Source organism: Coregonus clupeaformis, chromosome 7, assembly GCF_020615455.1.
Source record: "Coregonus clupeaformis isolate EN_2021a chromosome 7, ASM2061545v1, whole genome shotgun sequence".
Classification (NCBI taxonomy): Eukaryota; Metazoa; Chordata; class Actinopteri; order Salmoniformes; family Salmonidae; genus Coregonus; species Coregonus clupeaformis.
Genome location: NC_059198.1, coordinates 39,983,292 through 40,003,198, shown reverse-complemented (window position 1 = coordinate 40,003,198; position 19,907 = coordinate 39,983,292). Strand labels below are relative to the sequence as shown.

At 43.5% G+C, this 19,907-nt stretch overlaps 1 protein-coding gene and 1 pseudogene across 1 annotated transcript; one reads left to right on the top strand and one right to left on the bottom strand.

The window, feature by feature from the left end:
* Positions 1-137: 137 nt before the first annotated feature.
* LOC121569171 (inositol monophosphatase 2) lies at positions 138-6,595 on the bottom strand. The gene is made up of 8 exons (XM_041879869.2): positions 5,869-6,595; positions 4,647-4,780; positions 3,534-3,638; positions 3,303-3,348; positions 3,106-3,214; positions 2,511-2,619; positions 1,858-2,009; positions 138-945 (listed from the first exon to the last, which is right to left on the bottom strand). The coding sequence occupies exons 1-8, from the start codon at positions 5,944-5,946 to the stop codon at positions 815-817; spliced, it is 864 nt and encodes a 287-aa protein (XP_041735803.1). The 5' UTR covers positions 5,947-6,595; the 3' UTR covers positions 138-814.
* A 3,220-nt stretch (positions 6,596-9,815) lies between these two features.
* LOC121568675 lies at positions 9,816-18,205 on the top strand (annotated as a pseudogene).
* Positions 18,206-19,907: the final 1,702 nt, after the last annotated feature.

Genomic DNA, 19,907 nt, shown 5'->3' with positions numbered 1-19,907 from the left:
CTATGATAACTACTGTACATCACATTGCTATTCTATCAAAGAAAAACAGATATGTCAATCATATGAAAGGAACCACAATATCCATTAGAAAATTTTGTAAAATGTGTAAAATGAATATCCCAAGTTTCTTCTGAAAATGCTTGTGAAAAAACACCTGTAATTGTTCATTTATTTATTTAATATTACATAGTGAATAAGTAACGGTGCTGAAAATAACCTTGGCAGTGATTTAGATCGTAATAACATACACAACCATCACTACAAGCCAAATCTCTAGCTCCCATTCAAACCTGCTCCATCTACAGTATTTTCATTACGTCATTAAAAACACTTCTGCATTTTACACCATTTTCCTATGTCTGTATGAGGATCCAGATTTAGAAAAGTTGTTAAAAAATATAAGGTTAAAAACTTTACTGTAGATATATCCATTGGATGAGGTCCAATTTGGAATATAACTGATCTATTCCTTTAATTTCCTATAATACATTTCTTTCAAGGTCTGTTACCATGTATGGCAAAGACTGGCAAACACTTGAAGGAATTACAATCTAGGTAATAACTACTGTAAATGTAGTCAAAAATGTATAACTGGATCTGTGTGTAAATGATTACATAAACACACATGTTAAACTGTAACAAGAGTTTCCATATTGAAGGAGGAAAATTATGTTTTTAGCTAAATCTCATGAAAAAAATTGTAGGCTTGCACAGTACACAGCAGACGGTGTGAACGGGACATAGTGTGTGGCAGTATTTCATGATTTGAGGTAAAAGGCGGAGGAGAATCCGCTGGAGAGATGGAGGTTGACTTTCACTTTTGCACACCTGGGTCACTGTCGTCCCGCTCGTAGCTGATTGGCTGCAGTTGCTGTACAATGTAACTGGCCATCTCGTGGGTTCCTGCAGCGACCACTCTTCGGGACATGAGGTCGAGAGGACCCCCTGGAAAAGAAAAACACACGTATGTTATGTAACTCCAACATCCATCCAATCACACTCATATAACCACATATTCAAATAAACTATAAATAAATACATTAATCAGTCCTAACCCTCACCACCAAAAGACTCCCCACTAACAAAAGAAACAACTAAATGAACTATTTCAATCACATTTCCATTCAGGCACCATGGCGACCCACTACTAGACTATTGGAACTGGTTGAAAGGTTGAATGGAGTCTTCTCCAACAGTACAGGGAAGGAGCTGATAGCTTGGCTTTGCCTGGCCTCAGAGGGCCCTTGTTCTCTCTGGGCTGCCAGAGACTGAGGCAGCACACACAGTAGCTGACCACATGATCCTGACCTCACGCCCAAACCAGTCCCTCAGACTCTCCACAGTGGTCCTTTTGTGCAACAACCCGGGCCTGGGGAAGAAGAGATGAACGAGGTGGGCAGCCAGCCACTTCTTCAGCCGGATATCAAGCTCAGCCTCACAAAGGCTTCGGAAGTCCATTCACTCATACAGTATCACTCAAGGGATAGCAGCCATTGTGTGAAATACAAGAAATTCTGGATTCTCTTTTTAAAAGTTATTGCGTCCATCACAATAATGACAGCCTATAAGAACTGCTTTAATCATACTCTAGGAACTTTTCCATAATAACAGCATGCATTCTTTGCATTCTGTGGGGCCTCAATAGTTATTTGGTCAAGTGAAAGCTAATATATCCATCTCATCTCTGCCTCCTCCAGGAGAACCGTACAGCTGAGAGCTCAGTTTGACACCAGTAACAGAGGACAGACAGGACAAATTATTTAAACAAACATTGACTGCTTGTGAAACCGATCCCTATCCCCCATCAACCATCACTGACTGGCAGTAACATATTCTATTCTATTCTAGAACCCCCACCTGAGGTGTCTATGACAACTCCCCCGGCCTCTCGGATGATGACAGCGGCGGCGGCGATGTCCCAGCAGTGCAGGCCGTACTGGTAATAGGCCTCAGCCGCGCCCGTGGCTATCAGACACAGGGCCAGGGTGGAGCTGCCGATGATCCTCACCCTGGAACACAAGGAGTAGCCTAGGGCCGTATGTATCAAGCGTCTCAGAGTAAGAGTGCTGATCTAAGATCAGGTTCCCTCTGCCCATGTAATCTTATTCAATGTTATCTAAAAGGCTAAACTGATCCTAAACCAGCACTCCTACTCTGAGACATTTGAAATGTACGGCCCCTGGTCCCAGATCTGTTTGTGACAATGGCCATAGGAGTTGGCGAGAAAGCACAAACAGATCTGGGACCGGCTATTCAAGGAAAGTCTAGGGCCAAAATACATCACTGTATTGACATTGGATCGTAAAGGCACAGACTAGAGCGTGCCACATAGACCCTGATGTGAGGCCCATTAGACCCGGCTCATGTTCATTAGGGAACACAACGGCAAACAAAAATGACCGTCCAGGTAGTCCCTCCCTGTTTCAGTCTGTTTTCTTCCGTTTGGTGCCTAATGAACATGACCCAGAATGACCACTGAAAGCATTGGAAAACAAACCGTCAGTGCGTACCCATGAGCTGGTGCACTCAGTAACTTCATGATGTTCCCTGAGAAGATGTTCAGTGTTGCTGGGTCTCGCTTGGCTCCGATCTCAGTCAAAATGAGCGCCTTGGAGACATCTAACAGTCATTGGGAATAGAAAAACAGCTTTAGATTAGGATAATGGATACAGTACATGTGTAGAAACTTAATTTGATCACTCTTTTGTTCCTGCACTGCAGGAGACGAGCTTCCCGATTTACATAAATTCAGTGAAAACCCACACTAACACACGGTTATATGAACAGTATTGCACATTTCATGTAGTCTACTTTTGGCGAAGTAAATAGCCTTACCACCGATCAAGCAATATTATAGACTAAATGTTTGAATCCTTTTGCTGCAGGATTATTTTGCTGTGACAATATAGGCCAAATTAAGATTCTATATCTGTACATTTTAGTAAACCAATAAAAAAAAAAATACATTAATTAATCAATTAAGTTAACTTTTGATAATTCTGCATGGTACAATGTTTGAGTTGCTTCCCTTGCTAGTTTAACACATTACAACCACTATGAAAATGTGGGTGTGTCACACAAAACAAGAAGGAGAAGTTGACTTACCTTTTTCCTTTGATACTTGGATCCTTACACCATTGCAAAATGCCCCGTGGCCTTTTCTAGCTGTGTATAATGTTCCATCGAAGCAATGGTATATCACTCCAAACTCAAGCTACATTAGAAAACAAATGAATACCCTTTTAATTATGATAATATTTTCAACTTTATCAATTCTGTTTACGCACATTTCTCATGCTTACCTCTTTCTTCACAGCGAAACCAATGCTAACTGCAACCATGGGGAAACTGAAAAAATCAAGTACATCATCAGTAAATCATCTTTGGTGATACTATTATATCGATGACAGAGCATTCATCTTTTATTTTTTATTAACAACTATGTTCTCTTGATTTCAACATGTATAGTTCCAAATCCCTAATCTGAGGAAATGGCTGTCGGGTATATATTTCTGTAGGAAACTGTATTGTACTTGTGAACAAAGTTGCAGGTCCCATCGATAGGGTCTATGATCCAGGATGGGCTGTCTGTGAGGATGCACTTCTCCCCAGCTGCAGACGACTCCTCTCCAATGAACCTGTCAGGTCACAATTTACAGTGAGTGAGTACCTTGATTCACGTAACAATAATGTCTTTGCATACACCATGGCTGTAAGGAACCACCATTCACTACCACTCAGCAGTGTCAGGATGAGATGCCTAAATTCACTGGTGTGTTAAAATGCTTCAAGTCACAAAGCAAAGTTAGCTATTAGCTTACTAACCCTTACAAGGAGATTATTTTTGATGATTCAGTTTACCATCACTCGCTTGTGAAGAGAGAAGCCAACAAACACTAACTATTCTTTGGCCCATTCCATTTAAGCGCCTAGTGTCATACCCTGATCTGTTTCACCTGTCTTTGTGCTTGTCTCCACCCCCCTCCAGGTGTCGCCCATCTTCCCCATGATCCCCTGTGCATTTATACCTGTGTTCTCTGCTTGTCTGTTGCCAGTTCATCTTGTCAGGTCAGGTCTTACCAGCGTGCTTTCTCGTCTTCCTGTTTCCTAGTTTCCCCGGTTCTGACCATTCTGCCTGCCCTGACCCTGAGCCTGCCTGCCGTTCTGTACCTGCCTGACTCTGACCCGATTACGAACCTCTGCCTGCCCTGACCCCGAGCCTGCCTGCCGTTCTGTACCTTACTGACTCTGCCCTGGATTACGAACCTCTGCCTGCCCTTGGCCTGTCTTTTGCCTGCCCCCTGTTTGGTCAATAAACATCTGTGATTGTAGCAGTCTGCATCTGGGTCTTATCCTGAGTTCTGATACCTAGATAATACCCCTGGACCCTATTTCTTCAGAATCCACAGATCTGAATGGACTGGGAAGCATATTGTCAATATAGTGATGGCTACATGGCTGGGCTCCACGTAGCCCTCCAATACTGCTAACACTTATCCAGTAAACGCAGAGATCTTTCAGATCTGTAAACGCAGAGGGACTAGGTTAAGGGGCTAGCTAGGGGCCAAAATGGAACCACCCCTGTGTTGGGAAGATACCATTGGCATACATGTTTGAATACATCATTGGAAGATACCATTGCGTACCTGTGTGAGGGGAACTTGTCCCTGAGGGTGGAGATGATGAGCTCTTCCACCTGCTGGTCGGCCTCCGTCACCAGGTCAGTTGGAGTGCTCTTTGTGCTCACACTCTTCTCATGTTTCACTGCCTCCTGCACTACCTGGAGGGGGCGGGAACAAGTAACATATAACACACACCACCAATATTCAAGACTGGGAATCAGGACTGTATTTTACATACAGTACATGGGCTTTCCAAGTAGTTTTGGGGGGTAATCCCGGTTTATACAGTATCAATATATTAATGAATAGGCCTATTTTGAAGGTTATAAGTTTTACTAGTCCTACTTTTTTAAAGAGATATCACCGCTGTGAATCATATACGTAACAATGTGTACTGGGGCGGCAGGTAGCTTAGTGGGTAAGAGCGTTGTGCCAGTAACCGAAAGGTTGTTGGTTCTAATCCCCGAGCCGACTAGGCGAAAAATCTGTCGATGTGCCCTTAAGCAAGGCACTTAACCCTAATTGCTCCTGTAAGTCGCTCTGGATAAGAGCGTCTGCTAAATGACTGAAATGTAATGTACCTACACTGTAATTACACTGTACCTATAACTACAGTACCACAAAAACGTGGTCTTAGGGCCACTTCACATAAAGTGAGCCCGGTTATCTTGTCCACTGTTACAATATTTGCTTTGGTCTGCCTGACTAAACAGGATAGGAAGATAGGAGTGGCAAGTTCTGCCAACCTCAACGTGTCAACTCGGTGAGGCATAGCAGGTCATGAACATGCGCGGTGTCTAAAGTATAGCCCAATCGGCCGGCAGATGGCGCTATTATTCCTTTTACATCGTTTGAACGACGTAAATGGAATAATAGCGCCATCTGCCGGCCGATTGGGCTATCTAAAGTAAAGCGCAATAGGTAAACTTACAAGTATGCATCAGTGTGCTATGATAAATAGTCTGAACTGTATTGAAATGATTAGACACTTCTTGAAATACAGTGTTACCATGTAGGTAAAAAAATCAATATTTTCATAATAGGTCTGTGGGGCTAAATATCCCCTCCACGTCCTCAAAACATTGTAGCCTTCGAAATGTAGGCAGGTTAGAAACATTTTAGCCAGGTTAGAAACCTTGTAGCCAGGTTTGCAAAAATATAAGATGTCGTTACCTGCATAAAAAACGTTACAAAGAGCAACATAGAGACATCATGGAATTGATGGATGTCGGCGCCCTTGACTTACCTTGCCAGCTCTACATGCAACTTCTACAGCAACATCCATGCACTCCCCCCAGCACTTGTCGCTGTCCGAGGTTGTCATTTTAGAATGAGGAGCAGATGCTATTGTTTTGCCGTTTACAGTACCTTATTTCAGACATCCAAGAGTCAGCAAATGATAACCTATTATGTGGCTTGCGTGCGGTGTAGGCTACGGTCTCTGGTATTGTCCCGTTATGGCCGGTGTACGCTGTCGACCTACTCGGTGCTGTAGACGGGTGCTCTCGCCTCCACTGTCCTGCTATTGAGTGGATTTGTGCGGCCTACATGTCCGACCTTCGATACAACAACGTTTGGAAATAATGTAAGATTCTACGTCGGATGCGAAGGACCTTGATAGGCGTAAAACTAATGTCTAAAATCGTCCCGTCAACGTTGATGAGACATGACCAGTCTGGGTGGAACTAGATAAAAGCAACTCCATATTATTGGTAGCCATTGTCAACCTGTAGCCTATAAATAAATCAAAGAAATAACATTTGGCGAGGAAAACTCTTGATTAAACAAGATTGTATTTTACGTATTTAACTAAAGTTAGCCCGGCACGTAAAATGAAATATCTTGCAGGTAAACACGATTTATCCAGAAGAGGACGACAGACGCATTCTTATACAGTGATGATGAAAGAGATGCGGCGGTGAGAAAGCTAAGCGGAATTACCACTGCACCATGTGATCATGTCTGGCATGCTGTCGCCGCCGCTGTTACTTGCAACACTCTTTTGCTAGAGGGATAGCCTACAATTGTATCCACGACCAATAATGTATCCTAGCCTAGTAGACTGCATTACATTTGTGCTTGAAGAGCAAAGTGAGGTCTCTCAATGCACCGGAAATATTTAGTCTATGTGCATTCGGAAAGTATTCAGACCTCTTTACTTTTTCCACATTTTGTTACTTTACAGTTTTTTCTTCCCTCATCAATCTACACACAAAACCCCATAATGACAAAGCAAAAACAGGTTTTTAGAAATGTTTGCACATTTAATAAAACAAAAAAACTGAAATATTTCATTTACATAAGTATTCAGACCCTTTACTCAGTACTTTGTTTAAGCACCTTTGGCAGCGATTACAGCCTCGAGTCTTCTTGGTTATGACGCTACAAGCTTGGCACACCTGTATTTGGGAAGTTTCTCCCATTCTTCTCTGCCGATCCTCTCAAGCTCTGTCAGGTTGGATGGGGAGCGTCGCTGCACAGCTATATTCAGGTCTCTCCAGAGATGTTCGATCAGGTTCAAGTCCGGGCTCTGGCTGGGCCACGCAAGGACATTCAGAGACTTGTCCCGAAGCCACTCCTGCGTTGTCTTGAATGTGAACCTTCGCCCCAGTCTGAGGTCCTGAGCGCTCTGGAGCAGGTTTTCATCAAGGATCTCTCTGTACTTTGCTCCGTTCATTGTTCCCTCGATCCTGACTAGTCTCCCAGTCCCTGCCACTGAAAAACATCCCCACAGCATGATGCTGCCATCAACATGCTTCACCATAGGGTTGGTGCCAGGTTTCCTCCAGACGTGATGCTTGGCATTTAGGCCAAAGAGTTCAATATTGGTTTCATCAGACCAGATGGTCTGAGAGTCCTTTAGGTGCCTTTTGGCAAACTCCAAGCAGGCTGTCATGTGTCTTTTACTCAGTGGTGTAAAGTACTAAGTTAAAAATACTACTTAAGTAGTTTTTTTGGGTATCTGTACTTTACTTTACTATTTATATTTTTGACAACTTTTACTTTTACTTCACTCCATTCCTAAAGAAAATAATGTACTTTTTACTCCATACATTTTCCCTGACACCCAAAAGTACTCATTACATTTTGAATGCTTAGCAGGACAGGAAAATGGTCCAACTCACGCACCTATCAAGAGAACATCCCTGGTCATCCCTAGTGCCTCTGATCTGGAGGACTCACTAAACACAAATACTTTGTTTGTAAATTATGTCTGCGTGTTGTAGTGTGCCCCTGGCTATCCGTACATTTAAAAAACAAGAAAATTATGCCGTCTGGTTTGCTTAATATAAGCAATTTGAAATGATTTATACTTGTACTTTTACTTTTGATATTAAATATATTTTTGCAATTAAATTTACTTTTGAAACTTAAGTATATTTAAAACCAAATACTTTTAGACTTTTACTCAAGTAGTATTTTACTGGATGACTTTCAATTTTACTTGAGTCATTTTCTATTAAGGTATCTTTACTTTCACTCAAGTATGACAATTGGGTACTTTTTCCACCACTGCTTTTACTGAGGAGAGGCTTCCATCTGGCCACTCTACCATAAAGGCCTGATTGGTGGAGTGCTGCAGAGATGGTTGTCCTTCTGGAAGGTTCTCCCATCTCCACAGAGGAACTCTGCAGCTCTGTCAGAGTGACCATCGGGTTCTTGGTCACCTCCCTGACCAAGGCCCTTCTCCCCCGATTGCTTAGTTTGGCGGGCGGCCAGCTCTAGGAAGAGTCTTGGTGGTTCCAAACGTCTTCCATTTGAGAATGATGGAGGCCACTGTGTTCTTGGGGACTTTCAATGCTGCAGAAATGTTTTGGTACCGTTCCCCAGATCTGTGCCTCGACACAATCCTGTCTTGGAGCTCTACGGATAATTCCTTCGACCTCATGGCTTTTGCACTGACATGCACTGTCAGACAGGTGTGTGCCTTTCCAAATAATGTCCAATCAATTGAATTTACAGCCGGTGGACTCCAATCAAGTTGTAGAAACATCTCAAGGATGATCAATGGAAACAGGATGCACCTGAGCTCAATTTCGAGTCTCATAGCAGGGTATGAATACTTATGTAAATAAGGTATTTCTGTTTTTTATTTGTAATACATTTGCACACACAAAAAAAAACTGTTTTCGCTTTGTCATTATGTGGTATTGTGTGTAGATTGATGAGGAAAACAATGTATTTAATCCATTTTAGAATAAGGTAACGTAACAAAATGTGGAAAAGTCAAGGGGTCTGAATACCTTCCGAATGCACTGTATATATGAAAAATATAATGTTTTTTTGAATGAATGATTTTAGAGGATGTCTTCATTGATCACACCTTTGACTACACATTGGATAGATATTATGGAAATTATAGATTTCACATGGTCCACAAAATAAGTTATTGTGGTCAGTCTCAGTAGTTTTCTTGATTGGGACAGGATGCTACCAGGATTTGTTTCATGCATTATACAGCATGATGGACAAGAATACTTTCAATCGGTTGTTATCTCTTGGTAGTGCTAGACAGTCATGGCCAATAGATCATTATTAGGGCCAGGGGATATTCCTTATGTGACCTGACCAAGGACAACTCTGGGTTGTAATTGTAGGCTATGACTATAGTCAGGACCCAGAGTTTCTCCTACTGGTCCTTCCTAGTGGTCTTTCCACATGGTCAAGAAAACTCCCTGCCCTAATCATAATGTACTGTACTTTTCTCCCTGATAGAGAATGGCAGATGGAGAGATCTTTCCAGACAGCACTGGGGATCCTACAGCCAGAGGTGGTCTTCATTCCTCCCTGATAGAGAATGGCAGATGGAGAGGGCTTTCCAGACAGCACTGGGGCTCCTACAGCCAGAGGTGGTCTTCATTCCTCCCTGATAGAGAATGGCAGATGGAGAGGGCTTTCCAGACAGCACTGGGGATCCTACAGCCAGAGGTGGTCTTCATTCCTCCCTGATAGAGAATGGCAGATGGAGAGGGCTTTCCAGACAGCACTGGGGATCCTACAGCCAGAGGTGGTCTTCATTCCTTCCTGATAGAGAATGGCAGATGGAGAGGGCTTTCCAGACAGCACTGGGGCTCCTACAGCCAGAGGTGGTCTTCATTCCTCCCTGATAGAGAATGGCAGATGGAGAGGGCTTTCCAGACAGCACTGGGGCTCCTACAGCCAGAGGTGGTCTTCATTCCTCCCTGATAGAGAATGGCAGATGGAGAGGGCTTTCCAGACAGCACTGGGGATCCTATAGCCAGAGGTGGTCTTCATTCCTTCCTGATAGAGAATGGCAGATGGAGAGGGCTTTCCAGACAGCACTGGGGCTCCTACAGCCAGAGGTGGTCTTCATTCCTCCCTGATAGAGAATGGCAGATGGAGAGGGCTTTCCAGACAGCACTGGGGCTCCTACAGCCAGAGGTGGTCTTCATTTTGGGAGACATCTTTGATAAGGGGAAAAGGAGCTCCCCAAAGGTTTGTTGATAGACACCACTGGTTATTAGACCACACACAGCACCAACAGCTGGACTACTCAGGATAATATGTGATAATGTCTGTTAGCACATAAGGGGATCTGTGTGTATGTATGTGTGTGTGGTCTAATAACCGACAGTGTCCATCATTTATTCTAATTCCTAATTCTATAGTATTATCTCCCACTCTTGACATAATGGTATGAAGTAACCCCAATCCAACTGATGGAGGAAGTAATTAACAGTAGTGGCCCAAAGGGTTTGGGGTGGGAGGTGATGGAGACATCCTACTGTGCATAGTGCTGAGAGGGGTTAAGGCAGAAGTTGATACTCCAGCTCAAACTTCTCTGTAACACTTTACTTGACACCCAGTGTCATAACACGCTATGACACAGTCATAACCATGTCATAATATGTCATAACAGGTGATATAACTTCTCATAACCTGTCATAATATGATCATAACACTTTCATGACCCATATATTTATACCTGTTGTGACATACATTTATATTGCGTTATTTTATGGCTGGTTATGACACATACATAAAAGTGTCAAAACCCACATTTATTCAACGACAAAAAAAAATCCTGCCAAGAAGTTTCCTTTCATTTGAAAGTTTGTTTCTTAAATCCTTTGTTGTTGTAATGAATTCTTTACAGTCATCTTTTATTAATCATATTTGAAATAACATGTAGAAAATACACTTTATGACACTGTCATGAAGCATTATGACCATCTTGTGTCACTTTACTTGGACTAAGAAAATACACTTTATGACACTGTCAAGAAGCATTATGACCATTATTATCATATAAGCCAGATAGGCCTATCATGTACATGCCCTTATGTCAGTCATCAGTCAAAGAGGGTGTCTTGTCCTGCTCCTGAAATCTGCTCCTGCATTCATCAGCAACAGAGCATTGGGTTGGTGCATGTCTGATATCAATGTGTGCGCAATTACAATGATAATTTAATATGGTCAATTTAAAAAATATATACACTACCGGTCAAAAGTTTTAGAACACCTTCTCATTCAAGGGTTTTTCATAATTTTTACTATTTTCTACATTGTAACTACATCAAAACTATGAAATAACACATATGGAATCATGTAGTAACCAAAGAAGTGTTAAACAAATTGCAATATATTTTATATTTGAGATTCTTCAAATAGCCACACTTTGCCTTGATGACAGCTTTGCACACTCTTGGCATTCTCTCAACCAGCTTCATGAGGTAGTCACCTGGAATGCATTTCAATTAACAGGTGTTAATTGTGGAATTTATTTCCTTCTTAATATGTTTGAGCCAATCAGTTGTGTTGTGACAAGGTAGGGGGGGTATACAGAAGATACCCCTATTTGGTAAAAGACAATGTCCATATTATGGCAAGAAAAGCTCAAATAAGCAAAGAGAAACGACAGTCCATCATTACTTTAAGACATGAAGGTCAGTCAATACGGAACATTTCAAGAACTTTTAAAGTTTCTTCAAGTGCAGTAGAAAAACCATCAAGCGCTATGATGAAACTGGCTCTCATGAGGACCGCCACAGGAATGGAAGACCCAGAGTTACCTCTGCTGCAGAGGATAAGTTCGTTAGAGTTACCAGCCTCAGATTGCAGCCCAAATAAATGCTTCACAGAGTTCAAGTCACAGACACAGCTCAACATCAACTATTCAGAGGAGACTATATGAATCAGGCCTTCATGGTCGAATTGCTGCAAAGAAACCACTACTAAAGGACACCAATAAGAAGAAGAGACCTGCTTGGGCCAAGAAACACGAGCAATGGTCAGTAGACTAGTGGAAATTTGTCCTTTGGTCTGGAGTCCAAATTGGAGATTTTTGGTTCCAACCGCTGTGTCTTTGTGAGACACGGTGTGGGTGAACGGATGATCTCCGCATGTGTATTTCCCACCGTAAAGCATGGAGGAGGAGGTGTTATGGTGTGGGGGTGCTTTGCTGGTGACACTGTCTGTGATTTATTTACACTTAACCAGCATGGCTTCCACAGCATTCTGCAGCGATACGCCATCCCATCTGGTTTGGGCTTAGTGGGACTATCATTTGTTTTTCAACAGGACAATGACCCAACACACCTCCAGGTTGTGTAAGGGCTATTTTACCAAGAAGGAGAGTGATGGAGTGCTTCATCAGATGACCTGGCCTCCACAATCCCCTGACCTCAACCAAATTGAGATGGTTTGGGATGATTCGGACCGCAGTGAAGGAAAAGCAGCCAACAAGTGCTCAGCATATGTGGGAACTTCTTCAAGACTGTTGGAAAAGCATTACAGGTTAAGCTGGTTGAGGGAATGCCAAGAGTGTGCAATGCTGTCAAGGCAAAGGGTGGCTATTTTGAAGAATCTCAAATATAAAATGTATTTTGATTTAACACTTTTTTGGTTACTACATGATTCCATATGTGTTATTTCATAGTTTTGATGTCTTCACTATTATTCTACAATGTAGAAAAAAAACTAAAAAAAACTTGAATGAGTAGGTGTTCTAAAACTTTTGACCGGTAGTGTATATAACATAAACATACTGTTGACAAGTAGGCTATGGTGTAATGGAATATTTTGCCTTGTGTGGTAGGTTTTGTAGGTTTTGATACTTTTATGTAGGTGTCATAACCAGCCATAAATCAAATCAAATTGTATTGGTCGCATACACATATTTAGCAGATGTTATTGCGGGTGTAGCGAAATGCTTGTCAAATAACACAATATACAGTATGTCACAACAGGTCTAAATACATGTGTCATGACAGTGTTATGACCATATTATAATGGGTTATGACAAGTTATGCCAGCCGTTATAACATATTATGACATGGTTAGGACCATGTCATAAAGTGTTATGACGCTGGGTGTCATGTAAAGTGTTACCAACTTCTCCTCTGTGACCATCTGAATATGCACCTTGTGTTCTTCAGGACTGGGAGGATGATGTGCAGCGCTTTAAGCAGATCTTCTGACACCCCAGTGATATGGAGCTAATAGCAATCATTGGGAACCACGACATCGGCTTCCATCATGAGTATGTTAAGTTCAGAAGTCTCACTGTTAAATGGAGGCTACCAAGTGATGCTCACTTGGTAGCCTTGGTAACACTTGGTAACATCCTTTCTTTTTGAACAGGATGAACTGGTACAAACTTGAACGCTTCAAGAGGGTGTTCAATGTCACTTCTGCCCGGATCGTAACCAAAAACGGAGTCAGGTAGGTCACACTACTGGAAACAGCAACATCTAACCTTGTCTAAAAACTCTGCATGTCAACAGTTTAGCAATGTGTGGTTTGTGGTTAGTCACGTTGATGTGTTCCTTAGCTTACATTATTGCACCATCATTAATGTAAATGTTGTATGTGTGTATGTGTGTGTGTGTGCGTGGGTGCGTTTCCCCATTTAGCTTTGTGCTGGTGAACAGTATGGCCATGCATGGAGACCGTTGCCCCATCTGCGAGCATGTGGAGAACAAGCTGTACAGCCTCTCTCAGGCTATCAACTGCTCTGTGCAGGTGATCTTCATCACAATCATCATCCTCATCAATGCCACACACACACAAACAACACACAGCACACAACAAACACTCACACACAATACACAACACACACACACACACACACAGAGAGACCGCTGCCCCATCTCTGAGCCCGATAATGGGGGTTATCGGGCATTTGAGAGAAGCAGAGATTTGAGCGTTGACTAAATAAAGCTGTTTCTCTCCCGGATGCAATCAAGTCCCAGAGCCACCATATGGCTTTTGCGTGTTACTCAGTGCCAAACAGATTTGTGGGTAAAAAAATGTTGGTTAATCCCAGACTTTAGTTACGAATGTCCCAAAAAATGTTGGCCCTAAAAGTCTTTTGAAACTTGGTCATTATTATGTTGTCACAAAAGATAAAAGCTTTTCCTTACACATTGTCAACATACTGTTACTTCCAATGTCAAAGTAGATTGTAATGATATTGTGGATTTCACAGAGCCATTGGTCAAGCAGCATAAGAATGTACTGTCAGGAGGATATGCAGAAGTTTCCCCGCTCATCGCCTGTCATTTTACAGGTACGACTTGATGTGTGTGTGTGTGAGTGCGTATCAAATAAAATCAATACAATTAAATGTTATTCGTCACATGCTTCGTAAACAACAGGTGTGGACTAACAGGGAAATGCTTACGGGCCCTTCCCAACAATGCAGAGAAAGAAAATAGAGAAATAATAGAAAAGTAAAACACATAATAATGAAAGTCATAATAGATACAGAATGAGTAACGATAACTTGGCTATATACAAGGGGTACCAGTACCGAGTCCATGTGTCACGACTTCCGCCGAGGCTGCCTCCCCTCCTTGTTCGGGCAGGCTTCGGAGTTCGTCGTCACCGGCTTACTAACCACTGCCGCCCCAATTATCATCACATTTGTCTTGTCTTGTCAATCACACACACCTGGTTATAATCCCCTCATTAGTCCGTATATAAGTGTTCCCTCTGCCCCCTTGTCCTTGTGGGTGATTGTTTGTATGTGAGAGTAGTGGAGCTCGGTGGAGCTACTCATACCATTTTGTTGCCAGGGTAGATATTTCCCCTGTGCCTATGTATTGTTGGAGATACCGTTACAGTGTATTGCCAGGGTAGATAGTTTCCCCTGTGCCTGTTTTGTTTGTCGCTATTCCAGCGTATTTTGTGTAACGAAGGAATAAACTCTGTATTCTGTGATTACCCTCCTGCGCCTGACTCCTTCCATCACACTCATCACACCATGTTCAGGGGTACGAGGCAATTGAGGTAGATATGTACAGTATTTGATCCCATGCTGATTTTGTACGTTTGCCCACTGACAAAGAAATGATCAGTCTATAATTTTAATGGTAGGTGTATTTGAACAGTGAGAGACAGAATAAAAACAAAAAAATCCAGAAAAACTTATGTCAAAAATGTTATAAATTGATTTGCATTTTAATGAGGGAAATAAGTATTTGACCCCCTCTCAATCAGAAAGATTTCTGGCTTCCAGGTGTCTTTTATACAGGTAACGAGCTGAGATTAGGAGCACACTCTTAAAGGGAGTGCTCCTAATCTCAGCTTGTTACCTGTATAAAAGACACCTGTCCACAGAAGCGATCAATCAATCAGATTCCAAACACTCCACCATGGCCAAGACCAAAGAGCTCTCCAATGATGTCAGGGACAAGATTGTAGACCTACACAAGGCTGGAATGGGCTATAAGACCATCGCCAAGCAGCTTGGTGAGAAGGTGACAACAGTTGGTGCGTTTATTCGCAAATGGAAGAAACACAACATAACTGTCAATCTCCCTCGGCCTGGGGCTCCATGCAAGATCTCACCTCGTGGAGTTGCAATGATCATGAGAACGGTGAGGAATCAGCCCAGAACTACACGGGAGGATCTTGTCAATGATCTCAAGGCAGCTGGGACCATAGTCACCAAGAAAACAATTGGTAACACACTAAGCCGTGAAGGACTGAAATCCTGCTGCGCCCGCAAGGTCCCCCTGCTCAAGAAAGCACATATACATGCCCATCTGAAGTTTGCCAATGAACATCTGAATGATTCAGAGGAGAACTGGGTGAAAGTGTTGTGGTCAGATGAGACCAAAATCGAGCTCTTTGGCATCAACTCAACTCGCCGTGTTTGGAGGAGGAGGAATGCTGCCTATGACCTCAAGAACACCATCCCCACCGTCAAACATGGAGGTGGAAACATTATGCTTTGGGGGTTTTTCTGCTAAGGGGACAGGACAACTTCACCGCATCAAAGGGACGATGGACGGGGCCATGTACCGTCAAATCTTGGGTGAGAACCTCCTTCCCTCAGCCAGGGCATTGAAAATGGGTCGTGGATGGGTATTCCAGCATGACAATGACCCAAAACACACGGCCAAGGCAACAAAGGAGTGGCTCAAGAAGAAGCACATTAAGGTCCTGGAGTGGCCTAGCCAATCTCCAGACCTTAATTCCATAGAAAATCTGTGGAGGGAGCTGAAGGTTCGAGTTGCCAAACGTCAGCCTCGAAACCTTAATGACTTGGAGAAGATCTGCAAAGAGGAGTGGGACAAAATCCCTCTTGAGATGTGTGCAAACCTGGTGGCCAACTACAAGAAACGTCTGACCTCTGTGATTGCCAACAAGGGTTTTTCCACCAAGTACTTAGTCATGTTTTGCAGAGGGGTCAAATACTTATTTCCCTCATTAAAATGCAAATCAATTTATAACATTTTTGACATGCGTTTTTCTGGATTTTTTTGTTGTTATTCTGTCTCTAACTGTTCAAATAAACCTACCATTAAAATTATAGACTGATCATTTCTTTGTCAGTGGGCAAACGTACAAAATCAGCAGGGGATCAAATACTTTTTTCCCTCACTGTACATATAACTAGGAATATGTGACAGATAATAAACCGTAGCAGCGTATGTGATGAGTCAAAAAAGTTTGTGTAAAAAGGGTCAATGCAGATAGTCCGGGTAACTATTTAACTAACTATTTAGCAGTCTTATGGCTTGGGGGTAGAAGCTGTTCAGGTTCCTCTTGGTTCCAGACTTGGTGCATCGGTAACACTTGCTGTGCGATAGCAGAGAGAACAGTCTTTGACAGGTGTCTGGAGTCTTTGAACATTTTTAGGGCCTTCCTCTGACACCGCCTGGTATAGAGGTCCTGGATGGCAGAGAGCTTGGCCCCAGTGATGTACTGGTCCATACGCACAACCCACTGTAGCGCCTTGCGGTCGGATGCCAAGCTGTTGCCATATCAAGCGGTGATGCTCTCAACGTTGCAGCTGTATAACATATTGAGGATCTAAGGGCCCATCCATGCCAAATCTTTTCAGCCTCCTGAGGAGGAAAAGGCGTTGTCGTGCTCTCTTTACAACTGTGTTGGTGATATATTCTTAGTGATGTGGACACAGAGGAACTGGTGTTGCAAGCGCCACACTCTACCAACTGAGCTACACGGGACTGAGCTACACTGGACTGAGCTACACGGGACTGAGCTACACGGGACTGAGCTACACTGGACTGTGCTACACGGGACTGAGCTACACGGGACTGAGCTACACGGGACTGAGCTACACTGGACTGAGCTACACGGGACTAAGCTACACTGGACTGAGCTACACTGTACTGATTTACATGGGACTGAGCTACAATGGACTTACTATAGGTCATTGCAGTGTCATTGTTTATCCTTCTTGGTAAAGAGCTTATTTGTTCTTGAATCGTGCAAGGGTGCCAATATACACTCACAGGTCAGTTTATTAGGTACACCACCCCGTGTGGGCAGCACTACCGCCTGAATGATGCAGAGTGCACTGGGCAGGGCACCACCAGGTGTTCCATGAGCACTATGATGTGCTATCCCAGGAGCTTTCTCAAAGGATGCGCTTAGATACTCAGAACTATCACTCACACCTTGGATTCATCTCCATTGTCTAAAGTGGCCTCCTCCGCTTGCTTTCATTAGTTGTTTTTTTCCAGATCAGTGCAGATGAAGGAAAGGGCACAACAGAGGAAGCCACTTTAGACTGAGATACATCCCTAGGGCTCATTCTGAAGGGTATCTTTCTGACTGGTTATCACTTAGAGGCTTGTGATTGGAGAAATATGATGGATTATTTTGGTTCCACTCTACAGTTATTTTGGTGGTTTCCACCCCGCCTTATCTTGAGTGGCCACACCCACAGTGCCTGTAAGGTGGTTCATGACAACAAGCACCCAGAGGTCAGCGTTCCATCCTTCAGCTTGAGGAACCGCAACAACCCCAGCTTCATCCTGGTAACTAACTAACTGTTGGGGTCAATACCATTTCAATTTAAGTTTACTACCTGAATTTAAATAAAGTGCTAGAACAGTAGAGAATCAGTACACAACCTCTCTCTCTGCAGGGCACCTTCTCTCCACGGACTTCCAGTTGGCCAGGTGCTTCCTGCCAGAGGAGAGCAGCGTGGTGGCCAACTACTGCGCCACAGCCGTCTCCTTCCTGCTCATGGCCCACCTCCACCTCTCCAAGAGCTTCATGCTCCTAGCCACCAGCCTCATGGGCAAGCACAAGGGCCTGTGACTGTTATAGTGACAGTGTTTCTCCTAGATCAAATATTTCCTCGGCAGGCCACATAAAAAAGGCCCCTGAAGCAGCATTCAGGGTAGCAAATGCCCAAAAGTGTGATTGAAATCAAAGTAACGGTAGGGGACGTCTCATCAGTGTGACCGGTCACCTTTGACCCCCTCACCCTGACCCAGGCCCCATGTTCATCCCTGAGAGACTGTAGGGTTGACACTCCTGACATCCAAACCAACAGCACCTTTTACAGGGCCTTGGTTGCTCTGACAGCTTTTACTGGTCCATTGTAATGGTGTGCACTGATATTCTATCCGTTGTTGTTTCTCTTTATAAATTATTGGCAACTGGGGGAATTGGAGGGACGCCATGTGCGACTGACGTGTTTTCCGTTTGCTCCCGTGGTATTTTTAAAGTTTATGTGAATTTTGCAGCAAAACCGTATTTATTTTCATATATTATTTTGGTGATCCCTTCCCGTAAAAACCAAGACTACTTTACTTCCAAATATCAGCATGTCGACGAAACATAAGGCCAAAAACATGACTTTGAGAAAACCCGGCCTACAAGACACACTCTCATCACCGCCCTCCCCTGAGCCTGACGACCCGGGGACTGATACTCTACCCGGAGGGGCGGCCAGCCTGGCGGCGCTGAAGTGAACATTCTCGAGGCCATCAAACTACTACGCTCTGAGATAGTTGAAATGAAAACGGAGGTGGTTGCTACGATTGAGGCCCGAATAAAGGAGGTTTCTGATACTTTAAAAGCAGATCTAACCATCCTGCGGAACGAGACGGTGCCGGCAATCGCATCACTCAAAACAACAATGGAGTCGCACACTACAACGATTGCAGCACTGGAGACCTTCGCTACAAATGTCTCCGACTTAACTACATCCCTGGAGGCTGACGTGAAACGCCTAGCTGCGGACTTGAAAAAGGTGAAGGAGAGCTGTGTAAGTTTGGAGGGATTCTCTCGCCGCAATAACCTGAGACTGGTATCAGTCCCAGAGTCGGCGGAAATGCCTCGCGCCACGGATTTCGTTTCTGGGCTGCTGAAGGATGTTCTAGCCTTGGATGAAAAGCCCCTGATTGATCGTGCCCACCGGTCGCTGCGCCCAAAGCCCCGGGATGGGGAGAGGCCCCGTGACATAATTCTTCGAGTGCACTTTTTCCATGAGAAGATGGAGATTCTCCGACGAGCCCGCAATACCACTCTGAGCTTTCAAGGACAGAGCTTCTCCATCTACCAGGACTACTCCCCCACTGTTTCCAGGCAGCGCGCGGCTTTCGGACAGGCCAAACGACTACTTCGGGACCATCCAGGTGTGAAGTATGGACTGCGATTCCCGGCCCGTTTATGGCTATCTCATGATGGTAAAGACTACACATTTGAATCTCCGGATGAGGCTCTCTCTCACATTCAACGTCACATCAAGAAGTCTTGAACTTGCTCATAGTTCAGCATTGCTAGCGAACTGTGGATAGTAAGTAACCCACCTGTGGTACAACTATGTTTAGCTACAACATGCTAATTTTGTATAGTTGGGGGTTGGCGTACCCATTCAGGCTTATTTGATGTGATCTAATGTTTTGATCATCTAGTGTGCTTGCCTTACAAGCATTCAGTCATTTTAATCTCATTGTATTGCGGTTTTACTATACTCCTGTGTTTTCTAGGCTGTCTTGCTCACCTATTCAGTTTGTTTACATAGTGTCTCAGTGACTCAAAATATTCTTG

Coding starts and splice junctions, on each gene's coding strand:
- LOC121569171 (XM_041879869.2), bottom strand. CDS start 5,946: ATGACAACCTCGGACAGCGACAAGTGCTGGGGGGAGTGCATGGATGTT. Junction 3,215..3,302: donor GTTTCGCTGTGAAGAAAGAG/GTAAGCATGAGA, acceptor TTTCTAATGTAG/CTTGAGTTTGGAGTGATATA. Junction 2,010..2,510: donor CTGAGTGCACCAGCTCATGG/GTACGCACTGAC, acceptor CTTGTGTTCCAG/GGTGAGGATCATCGGCAGCT.